The following is a 14,112-nucleotide window of genomic DNA, read 5'->3' as shown; positions in this document are numbered from 1 at the left end:
TGTAAAATAGACAAAGTGTTACAATACAAATATCAAAACAAAATAAAAAAATATTAAAATACAACACCAATCTATATATAATCTTCAAAAGGTTACGTCTTACTTATAAATTTGTACATCAGAGAGAAAGAAACAAAAAAGTTTTGTAGATAATTTGACAGAAATGAAAAAAAAAAAGGTTTATTCACAATTATACCGAACAACTTTATACACAAAATCACTTGCATGACAAAATTATTCAAAGGGACAAAGATATAAACATCTATTTTTTTTAAAAAAAAATTCACATATCTTCAAAAATTTTGTCATGTAAAATGATTTTTTTTATACCTATACATTTGCTATTTTAAAACCATGTATCTAATTATGATGAGAGTATAAAATTAACATCGAAATCTTCCCTTCTTACATTTGAGAATCCCTCTATATAAAGCTGCCCTGTTAGGAGGCATGGTGTCCTCTAAACTTGGGCCACGCCTCCATTTTTGAATGTTCTCCAAAACAGAAACCTCCTCAGCCAAGAAAGACAATTGTGATGATGTGATTTTTCTACGACAACAACCTCTGCTCTCTGTTGGAACTTCTAACACTTGTTTTGCAAACCGCACCTTCTTCTTTCCTTGGTTTTTCTTGCACCCTTTTAAACTCACAAATTCAATCAACACTATGTGGCCTTTACTCTTATAAAAAAAAAAAATAAAGATAAAAATCCAAATGCAGTCAACTTCACGTAAAGTTGATAATTGAGAATCGTTGAATGATTTGACTGATTTAACTAAATTTTCATCTAACAACTTTCAGTTATTAACTTTATACATGAAATTGACTGCAATTAAGTTTCCACCAAAAATAAAATATATAGGTTTATTGTCTCTTTAGTTAGTCAAACATCTATTTGCTCATAAATATTTGGATTTCGACTAAAAAAAATTTGAATATTTACAAATAAAGTTCGAAAATTGGCATTTTATTTTTGTCATTTTATATGTATATGACTAAAATTATTTGTTTTCAATGTATCTATAATGGTGAAAACTCAGGTACAGTCGACTTCACGTGAAGTTGATACCTGAGAACCGTTAAATGATTTGATTAATTTAACTAAATTTTCATCTAACAATTCTGAGGTATCAACTTCACGTGAAGTCGACTTCACCTGAGTTTTCACCGTCTATAATATATCACCGGAAGAACAGTTAACCAATATGTATTATCGTATAAGAATAGATTCTGTAATAGATCAATCAAAAGAGATATGCATAAAAGTATATGTACCAAGAAAAAACTTTTTAATTCCGTTTACTTACTGAGTTTGAAAAAAGTACCGATTTTTACTAGAAAAAATCTCATGATATCTTAAAAATCTCTTATAAAATAAAAATCATCCGAACGTATTTTAATACCTGTGAGATTAGTTTTGGCACGTGGGCATAGGACACCCATTTCAAACTCAAATTTCTTCATGAAGTTAGAGAGAAGGCGCTTGTGGACTTGATGAACCAACAAGACCATGCTCCCAGATACAGCAAATACAGCCATCAATCCAAATCTCATTGAAGTCTCCATCATATTTCACTTTCAAATTATGTTACATGCATGAACACATTATGAAGAATCAAATCTCTTTTGATTACTATCTATTTTGAAAGATGAAAATCTAACAATGCATTGATCCCATGTTAGGGGATGCCTCAATTAGTGAAACTTAAATGGTATGGGATTTAACGATGGCTAGATTTTTTCTTTAGTTTTTTTTATCTTGAATCCTTTCTTAAGCGTATCTAAATATTCATATTTATTACTGAAATAGATTGTTGGATAGATTTATTTTTACTAAATGGATAAATCAAGACAAAAGATACTTCTAAATATTCATTACAAGACTAGATTCTCGGATAGATTTGGTTTTCCAAAAGGGTAAATTAACTATAGATACTTACCTTCTAATATAAACTTATTAGCACTAAATGTTGTGTGCATTGGAGCAAATTATGCGCAAGGAGAAACACATCTTATCTATTAATTAGTAAGGTGATATCCCAAATAAGCGCCGTGTTCTTTTCCGTATTTTATATAAAAAATGTTATATTTACAAAAAAAAATGAATTACTATATTAGTCATCATATATTTGTATATAAATATAGAAAAAGTATATAATACTAATATATTATCTGTCAACTTATTGTCAACAATAATTAATTATTATATTTTAATTACAATTAGCATTGACATGTATAATAAGAAGACATATCCACAAAGATACTTCTATTATACAAAACTATAAAAACGATATATTTCTATTAGACACATCCACAAAAACATTTCTATTAAACACAATTATAAACAAAAGTTGAAAAATTAGTTCTAAAGGGACCAAGTTAAAAATAAAAGAAAACGACGTAAAAAAAAACTTAAATATATGTTAACCTTACTTAATATTATTTTATTCAGAAAAGCTCTGCATACAAGCCATTAGGGCTTGTATGCTTTACAAGTTCATTAACCAATATACCCCAAAACGCGTTGGAAGCCCTACGTCCAATACACGCGCTATATAAAGATCCCGCGTATATATAACTACCAAATTTAAAATATTTGTTTCCTTCTTCGTTCTTCTTCTTCTGGTTCTTCTTCTTCTCATTCTTCTCTCCTTATTTCTAGATTTGTTTCCTTCTTCGTTTTTCTTCTCGTTCTTCTTCTTCTTGTTCTTCTTCTTCTCGTTCTTCTCTCTTTCCAACTCCAGCTTCGTTCTTCTCGTTCTTCCTCTATCGATTTTTGTTTACTGAAATCAAAGTTTGGATTCGTTTTGAAGATAATGGATGATTCAACCTCAGATTCTCAGCTGAATCAGGGCGAAGTGGATTATGAATTTGAATCTAACGAAGTTCCTAAGGTTTGATTTACATACGTTTACTCTGAATTTTGTTGCAGTAATTTCTATAGCATTGTGTAGCTGAATAATTCGTGAACATTGACTGAGACTAACGCGTCAACATAAATCTATTGATTGAATGTAATGTATTAGCTTTGATTGATTATCTGGAATTTATACCAGACGCTCGGGTGTAGATCAGAACTTTTTTGAGTGTATTTGTTTCAGTAGTGTGGGTGTATTTACATTTATGGCTTTTTCTGTTATTTTAGCTGAGTTGTTGTCGTTCGGGTATATTATATCAGACATGATTGGGTGTGTTTTTAGTTTTTTATGATGGTGTATTCTGCAGCATGTGTGTTTACAACTTATGGCTTTTATTGTCATTTTAGTTGAGTTTGGTGCCGTTCAGGTGTATTATATTAGCAATGATTGGGTGTATTTATAGTTTTTGACATGGTGTATTCTGCAGCCTCTCTCTGTTGTTGATGACCAGTTTGTTTCGAAGGTTAGAATGACCTTTACCACCTTTGAAGATGCTGGAAAATTTTACAGGAACTACGCAAAGGTTGCAGGTTTTTCTACAAGAATTCGGAGCACAAATAAGAAGGAAAACGAGATTAAGAATCAATTGATTACATGTAGCAGATGCTGCATCAGTGGTGCATTCAAATTCCATCCAATATCAAGGACATGTTATGAATTATCAGTTCAGGGTACCAACAGCAGGGGACAACTCTTTGGGTGTATAGTTACAGAATATGGGTGTAAAATCAATGTTCTTTTGGGTGTATTTTTGTGAATTTTATTGCGATTCACATTTTACATATAGATACATATATATACTTCAGAATCTTCTGTTTGTTTTTTTTACAATGGTTTAATGATTTTAGGTATTAGGGTTTAGGGTTTTAGGGTTTACAGGTTAGGGGGTAAGGGTTTAGGTTTTAAGTGTTTAGAGTTCAGGATTTTAGACACAAAGCATCAGGGGGATAGATTTAAGGGTGTATATTCAACTTTCTTTGGGTGTAAAAAATGGCAGGTTATGGGTATATATTTGATTTGATGTTTTCTTTCATATTATAGTACCTGTAATTCATACATTTTGAACACAACACACAGAGTTTAATAATTGAAAAATTTTTTACAATAAAATGCATTATAATTGTCAATATTTACAACATGTCTTCCATTTGTTACAAGACTATATAAGATTTACATTAAGCAGTGTCAACATCCTGAGAATCTATTACATTAAGCAGTGTGAACATCCTCAAAATCTATCTGACAATATGGACTCAATAACAACGAGGATGACTTGGACAGTCTTATTGCATTACTCCCCTTAATGGCTTCATGTTTGTCTATATTCATGTCATGGAATAGAATCCGGAAAGCATATTCCACTCTAAAGTGGTCCACCTCGTCCTACATTAAAAAAGAATATTCTGTTTAATCAACCATGTTAATTGAGTAATGTAATACAGAGTTATTTAGTTTTAAACATATTTACCTGAGTCCAACTGATTTCATCTGAGGCATATATTTGTTCTTACATTTTTTCAGCTTGGTTTCTGGCTGCCATTTTTTCTGAAACGAAAAATACACCCATAGATGTCAGTAATATACACCCATAGATATGAGTTAGATACACCCATAGTAATGAGTCAGATACCACTCAAACATGCATTAATATACAAGATCAAGCAACATTAGAATGTCAAGCAATATACACCCATGGACAAGCAATATAAGAACAGTTGCATCAACTGACTATTACAGTATATCAGTTCAGAAATATACATCCAACAATTTATGCCATATACACCCAACAGATTATTCCATATACCCCACCAAACTACGGAATATACCCCTAAAAATCGGTTACCAGAATAACTACAACAACAAGAACAGTAACAATTAGAAGAACTAAGAAGAACAGTGTAACATAGAACCAAGAATAATAGTAAAACTTAGAACAAGTAGAACATTATAAACTATAAAATGAGACGTAGAACAAGAAGAACAGTAAAACGTACAACAACGTAGAAGAACAGTAAAACCTAGTTCTTCGATTTCGAAATGTGGAAAATATACTGGATGAGTAAAATAGTAACGTAACGTACCTTGAGTATTATAACTTTGTTTTTTCTCCAGATTCTTGATCGAGAATTCTATATTGTGTTGATGCAGAATTCGAATCTTAGCGACGAGTTGTATATCTTCAGTTTCGAATGTTGCTTGAAAATGGAACGGGTGTTTTTTCTTTGAATGGTTTTGAGAATTAGAAGAGTGCGCCATTAAGGAGCGCTTTACGCGAAGTGCAACCGTTTGAGTTGAGCGCGTGTAAATGACGCGCCATTCAATGTATTTCACTGCGCGTGTGCAAGGATTATGAGTTGGGGTGCATGTATAACTTATAGGACTTTTTGCTTGTATATGTAGCAGGTCCGTATTTTATTTACTAAAGCAATTGTAATTATACTTAAAAGATAAATATTAATATTGCTTAATAATTAATGATTTTATCTTTACTCGTATTTTATACTCATCCAATTTACCAAATTTTTGTGAAGTTAGCATAGTGCCACTTTTGGGATTAGAAACTGCAAATTTTGGTTTCTTACCCTTTTAATATCCTTCAAAAAAAATAAAATTTGAATTGTTAACGTGAGAAACTATAAAGTTTTGCCTAATTTTCAATTTTTTAAAATAATAAAAATAAAAGTCTACCATTTCTTGATTTGTGAAGATAAAAAAGAGTAACATAATTCTGTAATATATTAATGGATCAAAACTTAACAACAAAGGGTCCATAGTTTAGTGGTAGAGCATTTGACTGCAGATCAAGAGGTCATCGGTTCAAACCCGGTTGGGCCCTTTATTATTGAATTATTTTTTATTTTTTCACTAGTGAGTTAGGTGAAAAACCATAATATACTTGTTTGCTTTGTTTATCAAAATCAGTGGAACAACATTGAATTACAATGGGACAATGATAGAAAAAATTATAATATTATTCCTAAATCCTATCTGAAACTTTACTAGTGAGTAGCTGATAGCAATATCACTAGTTCTTAAAGCTCAACAATAGCATATAGCCATACCCATATTTAATTTCTAGCTACTAATAACTGCTAGAGTTATGGCTCCTCTGATAAGCAAGTCTTCGATTCTAAGAGTTAATACAATTCTTTCAAAAATAGCATCCTGTTCATCTAAACTGTCCATATACTAATGTGGCTATGAAACTGAAATACAGGAAGGAAGGAATAAAGAAAGGACAGAAGCTGCATAATCCCATCAGTGCTTGGCACATCACTTGGTAAGTCCTCCTCAGGAATGAATCTTGAGTCAATATATTAATGTTTTCCATTCACAGTGTTAAGCTCCATATTATGAAACATTCATCCAACGCAAGGAAAGATATGCCAATAGACGGTAACCAAAAACCATTGCTATCAGAGCAACCACCTCTGTTGAGCCACTATCAATTCTGATTCCATTTATCATTGGTGTCACTTCTTCATCATATTGCACCTTCAGCAGAAGTTTGTACGTGTGGTAGTTGAAAGATATGTACCGGATCCATGATATAAATATCGGCACCCTCTGCCGAATTTCGAAGCATGTTAGTTACTTGTTTGAGTTACCATTGAAACTACTCAACAGGTTAATTAAGTTTACCTTCACAAAAAAGCCTCCAGCAAGCATGAAAGTCATTACAGTAACTGAAGCCAATGTTGTTGCCCTTTTCAAGTCCATTAGTGTTGCCCCAATAGCAAGTCCAAGTCCCTTATTTACATTTAACAAAGAACCTTAGCTCATTAAAACTATAGTTGTTATCTTTACTAGTAGTTGGTTCTAGAAATAGTGATGCGTATATAATATACCTGAGCTGCAACTATGCAGAGAAAAACTGTAAGGATGCTAAGCAAGAATGGTCCTGCACTGAGTCTCAATCCAGCCATGAAGTAAACAACTAAGAGGAAAAGCACTGGTAAGATAAGGTCTAATGGAAGGTCACTTGTAGTTCTTGCCACAAAATATGCACTTAGTCTATACATATCTGTTGCTCTTTCCTTATTTAACATTGCTCTCTCTTGTGGGAATGTGAATATTGCAGTGAAGACAGGAAAGAATCCCCAAAACACAGCAATAAAGAAAAGTAGTCCTGCCTGAATTGACAAAATGTGAAGATATATATAAGATGTTAAAACTTATCAGTACATGTTGTGATTGGTGCTGTCATAGTGAAGAGGAGTTTACCTGGTCTTGCATGCCTTTTGGGTTTTTAGCATCTGATTGCCACCATAGCAATCCTAAGATGACTGCTGTGGATAGAACTTGTGTGATTCTCAACCAGCTGAAATAGTCATGCCTCCTTTCTTTGAATCCTCTCAAGAACAAGATGGAAAATTGCTCACACCAACTTGCTCCCCATTGTCTTTTAGAACAAAGAACCTTAGACTTGAGTTCTTCATCAAGGGGGATAGGAACCAGTAGCTTTTTCTTTTCTGTTTCAGCAACTCTAGTCTCATACGCCTCCACTAGATACTGACAAAAAATTGTAAATACTGTAAGCAAACAAATACTAAAATAGGTACAATATTTCTGTCTTATCTCTCAATTTTCTGCGCTAAAACATTTACCAAACAGAATCTTACTTAAATGATATAAAATGGATAATGAGAAGTTAGCTACCTCTTGCACAAGTGCAGGTGATGGTTTCCCATTGCGAGTTTCAGCTTCTGACAAATTCCCCATTTGAACTTTATCCTCTAACTCTGATGGAACAGAAACATCATTTATGTTACCATTTGCAAGGTCAAGTAGAAACTCTGCTGGGTTCATGGTGATGAGAGGTGAACACCCTATGTACTGGAAGTAAGACATAGCTTCAGATGCTTTTCCAAAGTAAATCAAGCTCCCTTTTCCTAAAAGGATCAACTTATCAAATTTATGGAAGAGCCTGCTTGATGGTTGATGGATTGTTGTCACTACCGTTTTACCAGCCTGCAAGCAAGTATAGGAATGTGATGGATCCTACTTTCAATTTCTATGAATTGAAAAGGAAATGAATCAGAATGAGAATGAGAAAAAAGAAAAGTACCTCTGCTATGTGTTGTAGCATCTGAACAATCCTCAAGGCTGTTGTAGAATCGAGGCCAGAAGTTGGTTCATCAAGAAGAAGAAGAGAAGGGTTGATTATGATCTCATTGCCAATACAGACTCTCTTCCTCTCTCCCCCAGATACTCCTCGAACAAAGGATCCTCCTATCATAGTGTCTTGGCACCTGTTTCATGTATCATACTATTACTATTCCTATATTGTTGTGTATAGAATGATAATCAAGCTATTCATTATTTAGTTACTACTACCTTTCCAAACCAAGCTCATAGATGACATCTAAAGCACGTTGTTCCTTTTGCTCCTGAGTTAATGTATTTGGCAATCTTAGTCTGGCTGCATATGTCAATGTTTCTTTTACAGTTAGATGAGGAAACAGAACATCATCTTGTGTCACAAATCCAATCCTGCCACCACATGCATACAATCAAACATGTCAAATTTTCTAACGATTTTCAACTATCAAATTCATTTGAAGACATCTCCACGTGAGTTTTCTCCAAAATAGTATAAGAAAGTGAAGATAGGTGTTGGAATCTTACCTACTCTTGAGGAACTTAGAATAAGGCTGGTCATTGTAGGTGATAGATCCACCAACAGTGGGGTGATGAGTTATTCTTCCTCCAAGAAGATTCAGCAGTGATGTTTTTCCACTTCCTGAGGGTCCCATCAATGCCAAAACTTCCCCTGGACTCACACAACCAGTTATACCCTTCAGTATATCCTTCTCCTCACTTGTTGTCATTCCTTTCATCACTACCTTATATGTCACATCACTGAACTGCACATTTATCCCCATAATCACAATTTAACTCTTATTTACTAGTAACTAATTATTATTATTATTATATCAAGCATAAAATTAAGCTCAATGCACATATCTTATAAAGCCTCTCAAATCCAGAAGATGGTTTCCAAAGCCTCAACCTATGTCTTTCTTCAAGGGTATGACAAAATAAATTTACACTGATGCCCTGTATGTGTGTGTTAGTATAGGCATCATCATCAAAAAGAAAAAAAATGTAAAAATGAAAATAAAAAAGATTATGGTAGGTAATAATGTTATTATTAATTTTGGGTGAGAGGAGGGGTAGTCTTGTACATTGACATCACAAGAAATATGAAACATTGTACAAGACTGAACCTGATCATGCTTATATTGCTAGCTTATTGGTGGCGTTGATCAATGATTGCTATAATGAAGCTTCAATAATCGTTCCCTGCCCAAATACATATATAGCACCATATCAAACTCACGCTCTATTATTCATCAAGGTTTGGATACCGGTGCAGGCAGGGAATTGAATCAACAGCAACAAAAGCTTTTATTATTATTATTATTATTATTATTATTATTATTATTATTATTATTATTATTATTATTATTGTTATTTATATGTAAAAATAATATGTGGTACCTTTAGATATATTGGTAGAGTAAGATCCATTTGAAACTTTGGCTTATGAGTTCCAGCTTCAATATCTTCCGCTGCAATATACATTATATGCAACCTATTTTATATATAATTTTGGATTAAAATATATGTTTCCTCTTCAAAAGTAGAAGCCAATATATACTAGGCAGTTATTCTGTGTAGTTTATTACTTCATTTTTCTCTAACTATGTATATATATATTATATAGTGTAAAGAAAAATGATTGAAGGTGCAATGATATTCACAGCAGGTCTATCTGATCTATAAAGTCCAAATGAAAGAAAATTGATTGAGACCCTTAATAATAATAATTAATACTTTATGGTAAGTCAAACAGATTCCACTATATACGTTACAAAAAATCAAACTGAACTCTAATAAAGGGGCCCAAGATTGAAACAATATACTGTGCTTTTCCATAAAAAAACAATGAAGGAAGAGTCATCATATAGGTCCAGTTATGAAGTGCTACATCAAATTGTCGTCAATGATCATAGTCAACAAAGAAATATACATAAACCTAATGTATTGAACTCTCCTAGACTAAATTAAATAAAATAATTTTCGTGGTTAATTAGACCGACGTTACTATATGTTATTAATTATTATGATGAATTGGTGACTTGTGGGGACCATGAAGATTAGGCTTAGACACAAGTGGCTCATATGGAAAAGGACATTAGCACAGTAACATTAATTATACTTGTGTAGTTGTTCTGGACCGTTAATCACGGGTTTGTAGTTAAAGGTTTGTTGGTTTGTAGTTAGATAACTGAGACACATATTACATCCAAGACATAAATTTTTATTATAATTTTGCTTTTTCAAAATTTTTAAAATGTTACTTTCTACTCTTATAATCTTCATCATTAATCATAAAGATAGAATTAGTTTTTAATAACAAGTATATTTTTTTATAGGGGTGTTCATACATCGGATCTGATTCATATATCCGTAGTATTTATTCGAATTTTATCCGAAAATTACGGATATATCCGATCTGTAAAGCTATCGGATCAGATCCAATTCGCACACTAATAGAATCGGATTGCGAATTTTGTATAGGTATCTGCATATTTGATCTACATATCTGCATATCTACAAAAATAAAGAAATAAATAAATAAATATTTTTTTATGTTTTATTTCAACTAATAATTATCATATATGTTGTATTATTTTAATTTATTATTTAAGAAAAGTATGTTTAATATTATTTTAAAAATAAACATATTTAAAAGAATAGAAAAAATGAATTTTATTGATATTTTTTAATAAAAATAAATTTTTAAAAATATTTTTGTATTTTATGAATATATCCAATATTCAATCCGATTCAATCCGCACATGTCCAAATTTAAAAACCACATATATTGAATAATTTTAATATGGATCGGATCGAAATTTTAACCATATCAAATTCAATCCTATACACGTTCACCTTATTCTTTATTAATATCTTAATAATTGAACACTCTACATGTATTTATATGTGCGTATTTTTTTATTATTATTTTAAGAAAATAAACAACACATCTTTAAAGTGCATAAGCCTTAATAGTAATGCCAAATAAGTATATAAAAAAATAGTAATGTCAGATACCAGCAGCTTGTAAGTTGTAACCCTTCCTAATTTCATCTATCACTAAGTCTTTAATCAAATCTCTTGTCCATGAGAAAATAAATATATGTAATTGGAGGAATAAAATAAGATAAAAACTAAAAAAAAGTACTAGTTAAAGTTTAAATATGTAAGAGAATACTGTGGTGTTTGATGTTTCCATAATAAGGATGAGTAGGGATGACCAAATTCAGTGGTAATCACGGAGCCGTACTAATTAGGGATTGTACTTACCTATTTTTGTTCTTTTTGCCGTTGTTATTTCTGTGTATAACAATAATGTAAGTTTTACTTGAAAAAATGTTTATTAAGTACTTAAACTGCAACGCCAATGGGGACCATTATTTAATTTGTCACACAATTTAAACAAATACTTAAACTGTAATTGATGTTGCTTGCTTGCTTAATAATATCTAAAAAGAAATCGATTAAAAATTAAGTATAATTAACATGTCATCAAACTAGATATTTATATCATATGGTTAAATTTAAAAATATTTTTTCTAATTAAATTTTATATGTTCTTATTTTTAAAAAATTTAAATGTTTTTTATATTAAATTAGTTCATTTATTTTGTCCTGAAATGATATTTAATTAGTTCATTTATTTTCCTTCCAAAAGTTCACTGTTTATAGGATGAAAGGAAAAGAAAAAGGTAGGAAAAAACTAATCAACATATATATCAGCGATGAATAAAGAACACGAGAACTAAATATGCATTCATATATAATTATATATCATCAAATAATTTTTTTGGTGGCTTAATTTTTTTTTTTTGGATGACATATATCATCAAATAATTAAACCCAGAATAATTTATTTATATATTTTATTACTTCGTGGTTCTAATAAGGACACAACATATATATTAAGTTCTAGAGCGTTCGTAACCTTTAATTCTTATTATTAAAAGACTGATGAAATCTGAGCCTCAATTCGAAACTCAATTAATGTAGTATATACTATCATATTCATACTCGTGAAACATCATTGAAAAAGGTACGTATAAGCCTTCACCCCCTAATAATTAATTAATTTGTACAGAAGCGCATGAGTAAATATAATAAAAAAAAAAATCCAACGTGCATTTTGCTAATCACTATCTATACGCCTCTAGATAATTTGATTTGAAGTTTAATGAAAGATAAAATTGAATCTTTTTAAATCATATTGTCAATCGTATTTTTTAACAATTAAATTATGACGTTTTTTTTATATAATTTACTGCGTTCAAAAAATACAATTAACAAAGATAAAATATTTCCTAAAATGTTAATAATTATTATTTAAAAATATTTAATTTAATTTTTTTATTTTCTTTTATAAAATTATTAAGGTAAGTTAAAGTTGCCTTCCTATAAAAGACAAAATGTGAAAATAGTTAAATAACTTGACTATTTGACTAAACTTTTATTTGCTATATTCAGATGAATAATTTTGTAGTTACCAATTATTAATTATAGGTAAAAATTTACATGGAGTAATTTTTTTATATAAAATTAACAATTAAAAATTATTAAATAATTTAAAAAGTTTGAATAAATTATTATTTATTAATTATTAACTTCAGACTAAGAAAACTGTAAGTAAGTCTTCATCTTAATCCTGTGATATAAATGTATTTGATATTTGGATTGAGAGAAGAGAGGTATGAGTTATTTGAGAGGAAGATAGTTGTAAGTAAGTCTGTAGCTTTAACCATGTAATATAAATGTATTTAATATTTAGATTGAGAGAAGGGAATTAAGAGTTATTTGTGATGAAGATAGCTTTATGTAACACTGTGTGTCAATCACATAATATAAATGTATTTGATATATAAATTGAGAGAAGAGAATTATTGTGAGATATTTATGAGGTTGATAATTAAAAATAATTAAATAATTTAATATATTTAACTAGAATTTTCATCTTATTTTAATTATATAAAAAGCAAGTGGAAGAAGAAGTTGAAAGAAGAGGCTTACGAATATCATCATCGTCACTGAAGGGCTTGTAGTCGGAGATTTCATCATCAGGAGGAAGAGTGAAGCCAGTGAAGGAGAAAGACAGCCCCAAGCTCGCACTTGACGCTCTGCTAAGTGCCGCACCGCTGCTCACCTCATCCACCTCTATCTTCATCTGCGCGCTCCGAGACTTCCTTATGTGCGTCATCCTCCTGCTCGATTTCCGAGACAGGTTTCCTCCTCCACCACTCTCCGGCGATGATTTAATACTATTCGCCGCCGTCGCCGATTCCATCATCAATAGCTGATCCGATTTCGTTCTTGCTATTCCTGACGATGACGTGTTTCCATTCTCCATATCTCTATAATAAATTTAAACATTAAAATCATTTTTTACTGCAACTAACTGGAAAGTGGAAAAGAAGATAATCATTGAAAATTTGAAATTCTCTTACCCTTTCTTTCTTTCTTCGTTTCTTTTCTGTTTTGAGAGAAGACCATGCTCCAATAACAACTGAATAATTAGATCCACTACTCGCTCACGCTTTTTATAAAGGAAAGTTTGTTAAGACTTAAGACGTATGTTGAGCAAAGTTACCAAACCACCCCTTGATAAGTACTGGGACTCGTGGCCCTGCAAGTTATCTACATGAGGATGCATCGTGGACGTTTGTTGCATCAATACGGTTTTTCCGTACACGTGTCAAACATGTGAAGAATTATTACTCATTTAATATTTCCATGCAATTAATTATAATTAATAAATTGATTTCCGAGAATTTTGGAGGGACATTAGGTGACTATTAGCATGCATTATGACGTCACTGTTTGATCGAGATTCAAGGTGGTAAGCGCGTCAAAGCTTTTAGTATTAATGGTAGGTTTAACCTTATACGCGCGTGGCTATTCATCGCTGATGTGGCGGCTAATACGGACAAATTGAAGGTCATGCAAGTCTTTAAATAATGAAACCATGCATGCATTATTAGTTTTGGATAATTGATTGGAGTTACAGATATTTTTATTTTTAATTTTTATTTTATTATGGAACAATTAATATTTGTAATTTATACAATTTTAAATGTTCGAATATGATTATATGCAA

General features: G+C 31.2%; 2 protein-coding genes and 1 non-coding gene across 14 annotated transcripts; 1 reads left to right on the top strand and 2 right to left on the bottom strand.

Annotated features, from left to right (window-relative positions):
* Positions 1–383: 383 nt before the first annotated feature.
* On the bottom strand, positions 384–1,566 carry LOC107471314 (uncharacterized). The gene is made up of 2 exons (XM_016090759.3): positions 1,404–1,566; positions 384–637 (listed from the first exon to the last, which is right to left on the bottom strand). The coding sequence occupies exons 1-2, from the start codon at positions 1,564–1,566 to the stop codon at positions 384–386; spliced, it is 417 nt and encodes a 138-aa protein (XP_015946245.3).
* A 4,116-nt stretch (positions 1,567–5,682) lies between these two features.
* Positions 5,683–5,754, top strand: TRNAC-GCA (transfer RNA cysteine (anticodon GCA)). Its single transcript has one exon. It is a non-coding gene; the product is annotated as a tRNA-Cys (tRNA).
* A 115-nt stretch (positions 5,755–5,869) lies between these two features.
* LOC107471357 (ABC transporter G family member 22) lies at positions 5,870–13,579 on the bottom strand. 12 transcript variants are annotated; one of them, XM_016090809.3, is made up of 11 exons: positions 13,463–13,579; positions 13,029–13,369; positions 9,423–9,493; positions 8,547–8,785; positions 8,256–8,411; positions 7,987–8,170; positions 7,578–7,889; positions 7,143–7,430; positions 6,767–7,051; positions 6,561–6,668; positions 5,870–6,485 (listed from the first exon to the last, which is right to left on the bottom strand). In XM_016090809.3, exons 2-11 carry the CDS (start codon positions 13,363–13,365, stop codon positions 6,270–6,272), a joined length of 2,196 nt encoding a protein of 731 aa, XP_015946295.1. In that variant the 5' UTR covers positions 13,366–13,369; positions 13,463–13,579; the 3' UTR covers positions 5,870–6,269. The 12 variants fall into 12 exon arrangements, with proteins under 12 accessions (XP_015946295.1, XP_015946294.1, XP_052111143.1 ...); XM_016090808.3 differs by lacking the exon at positions 13,463–13,579 and adding an exon at positions 9,149–9,224 and having other exon boundaries at positions 8,547–8,978; positions 13,029–13,107; XM_052255183.1 differs by lacking the exons at positions 9,423–9,493; positions 13,463–13,579 and adding an exon at positions 9,149–9,224 and having other exon boundaries at positions 8,547–8,978; positions 13,029–13,177.
* Positions 13,580–14,112: the final 533 nt, after the last annotated feature.

This window comes from Arachis duranensis, chromosome 10, assembly GCF_000817695.3.
Source record: "Arachis duranensis cultivar V14167 chromosome 10, aradu.V14167.gnm2.J7QH, whole genome shotgun sequence".
Taxonomy (NCBI): domain Eukaryota; kingdom Viridiplantae; phylum Streptophyta; class Magnoliopsida; order Fabales; family Fabaceae; genus Arachis; species Arachis duranensis.
The sequence above is the reverse complement of the archived record's forward strand: the minus strand, read 5'-3'. Positions and strand labels throughout refer to the sequence as shown.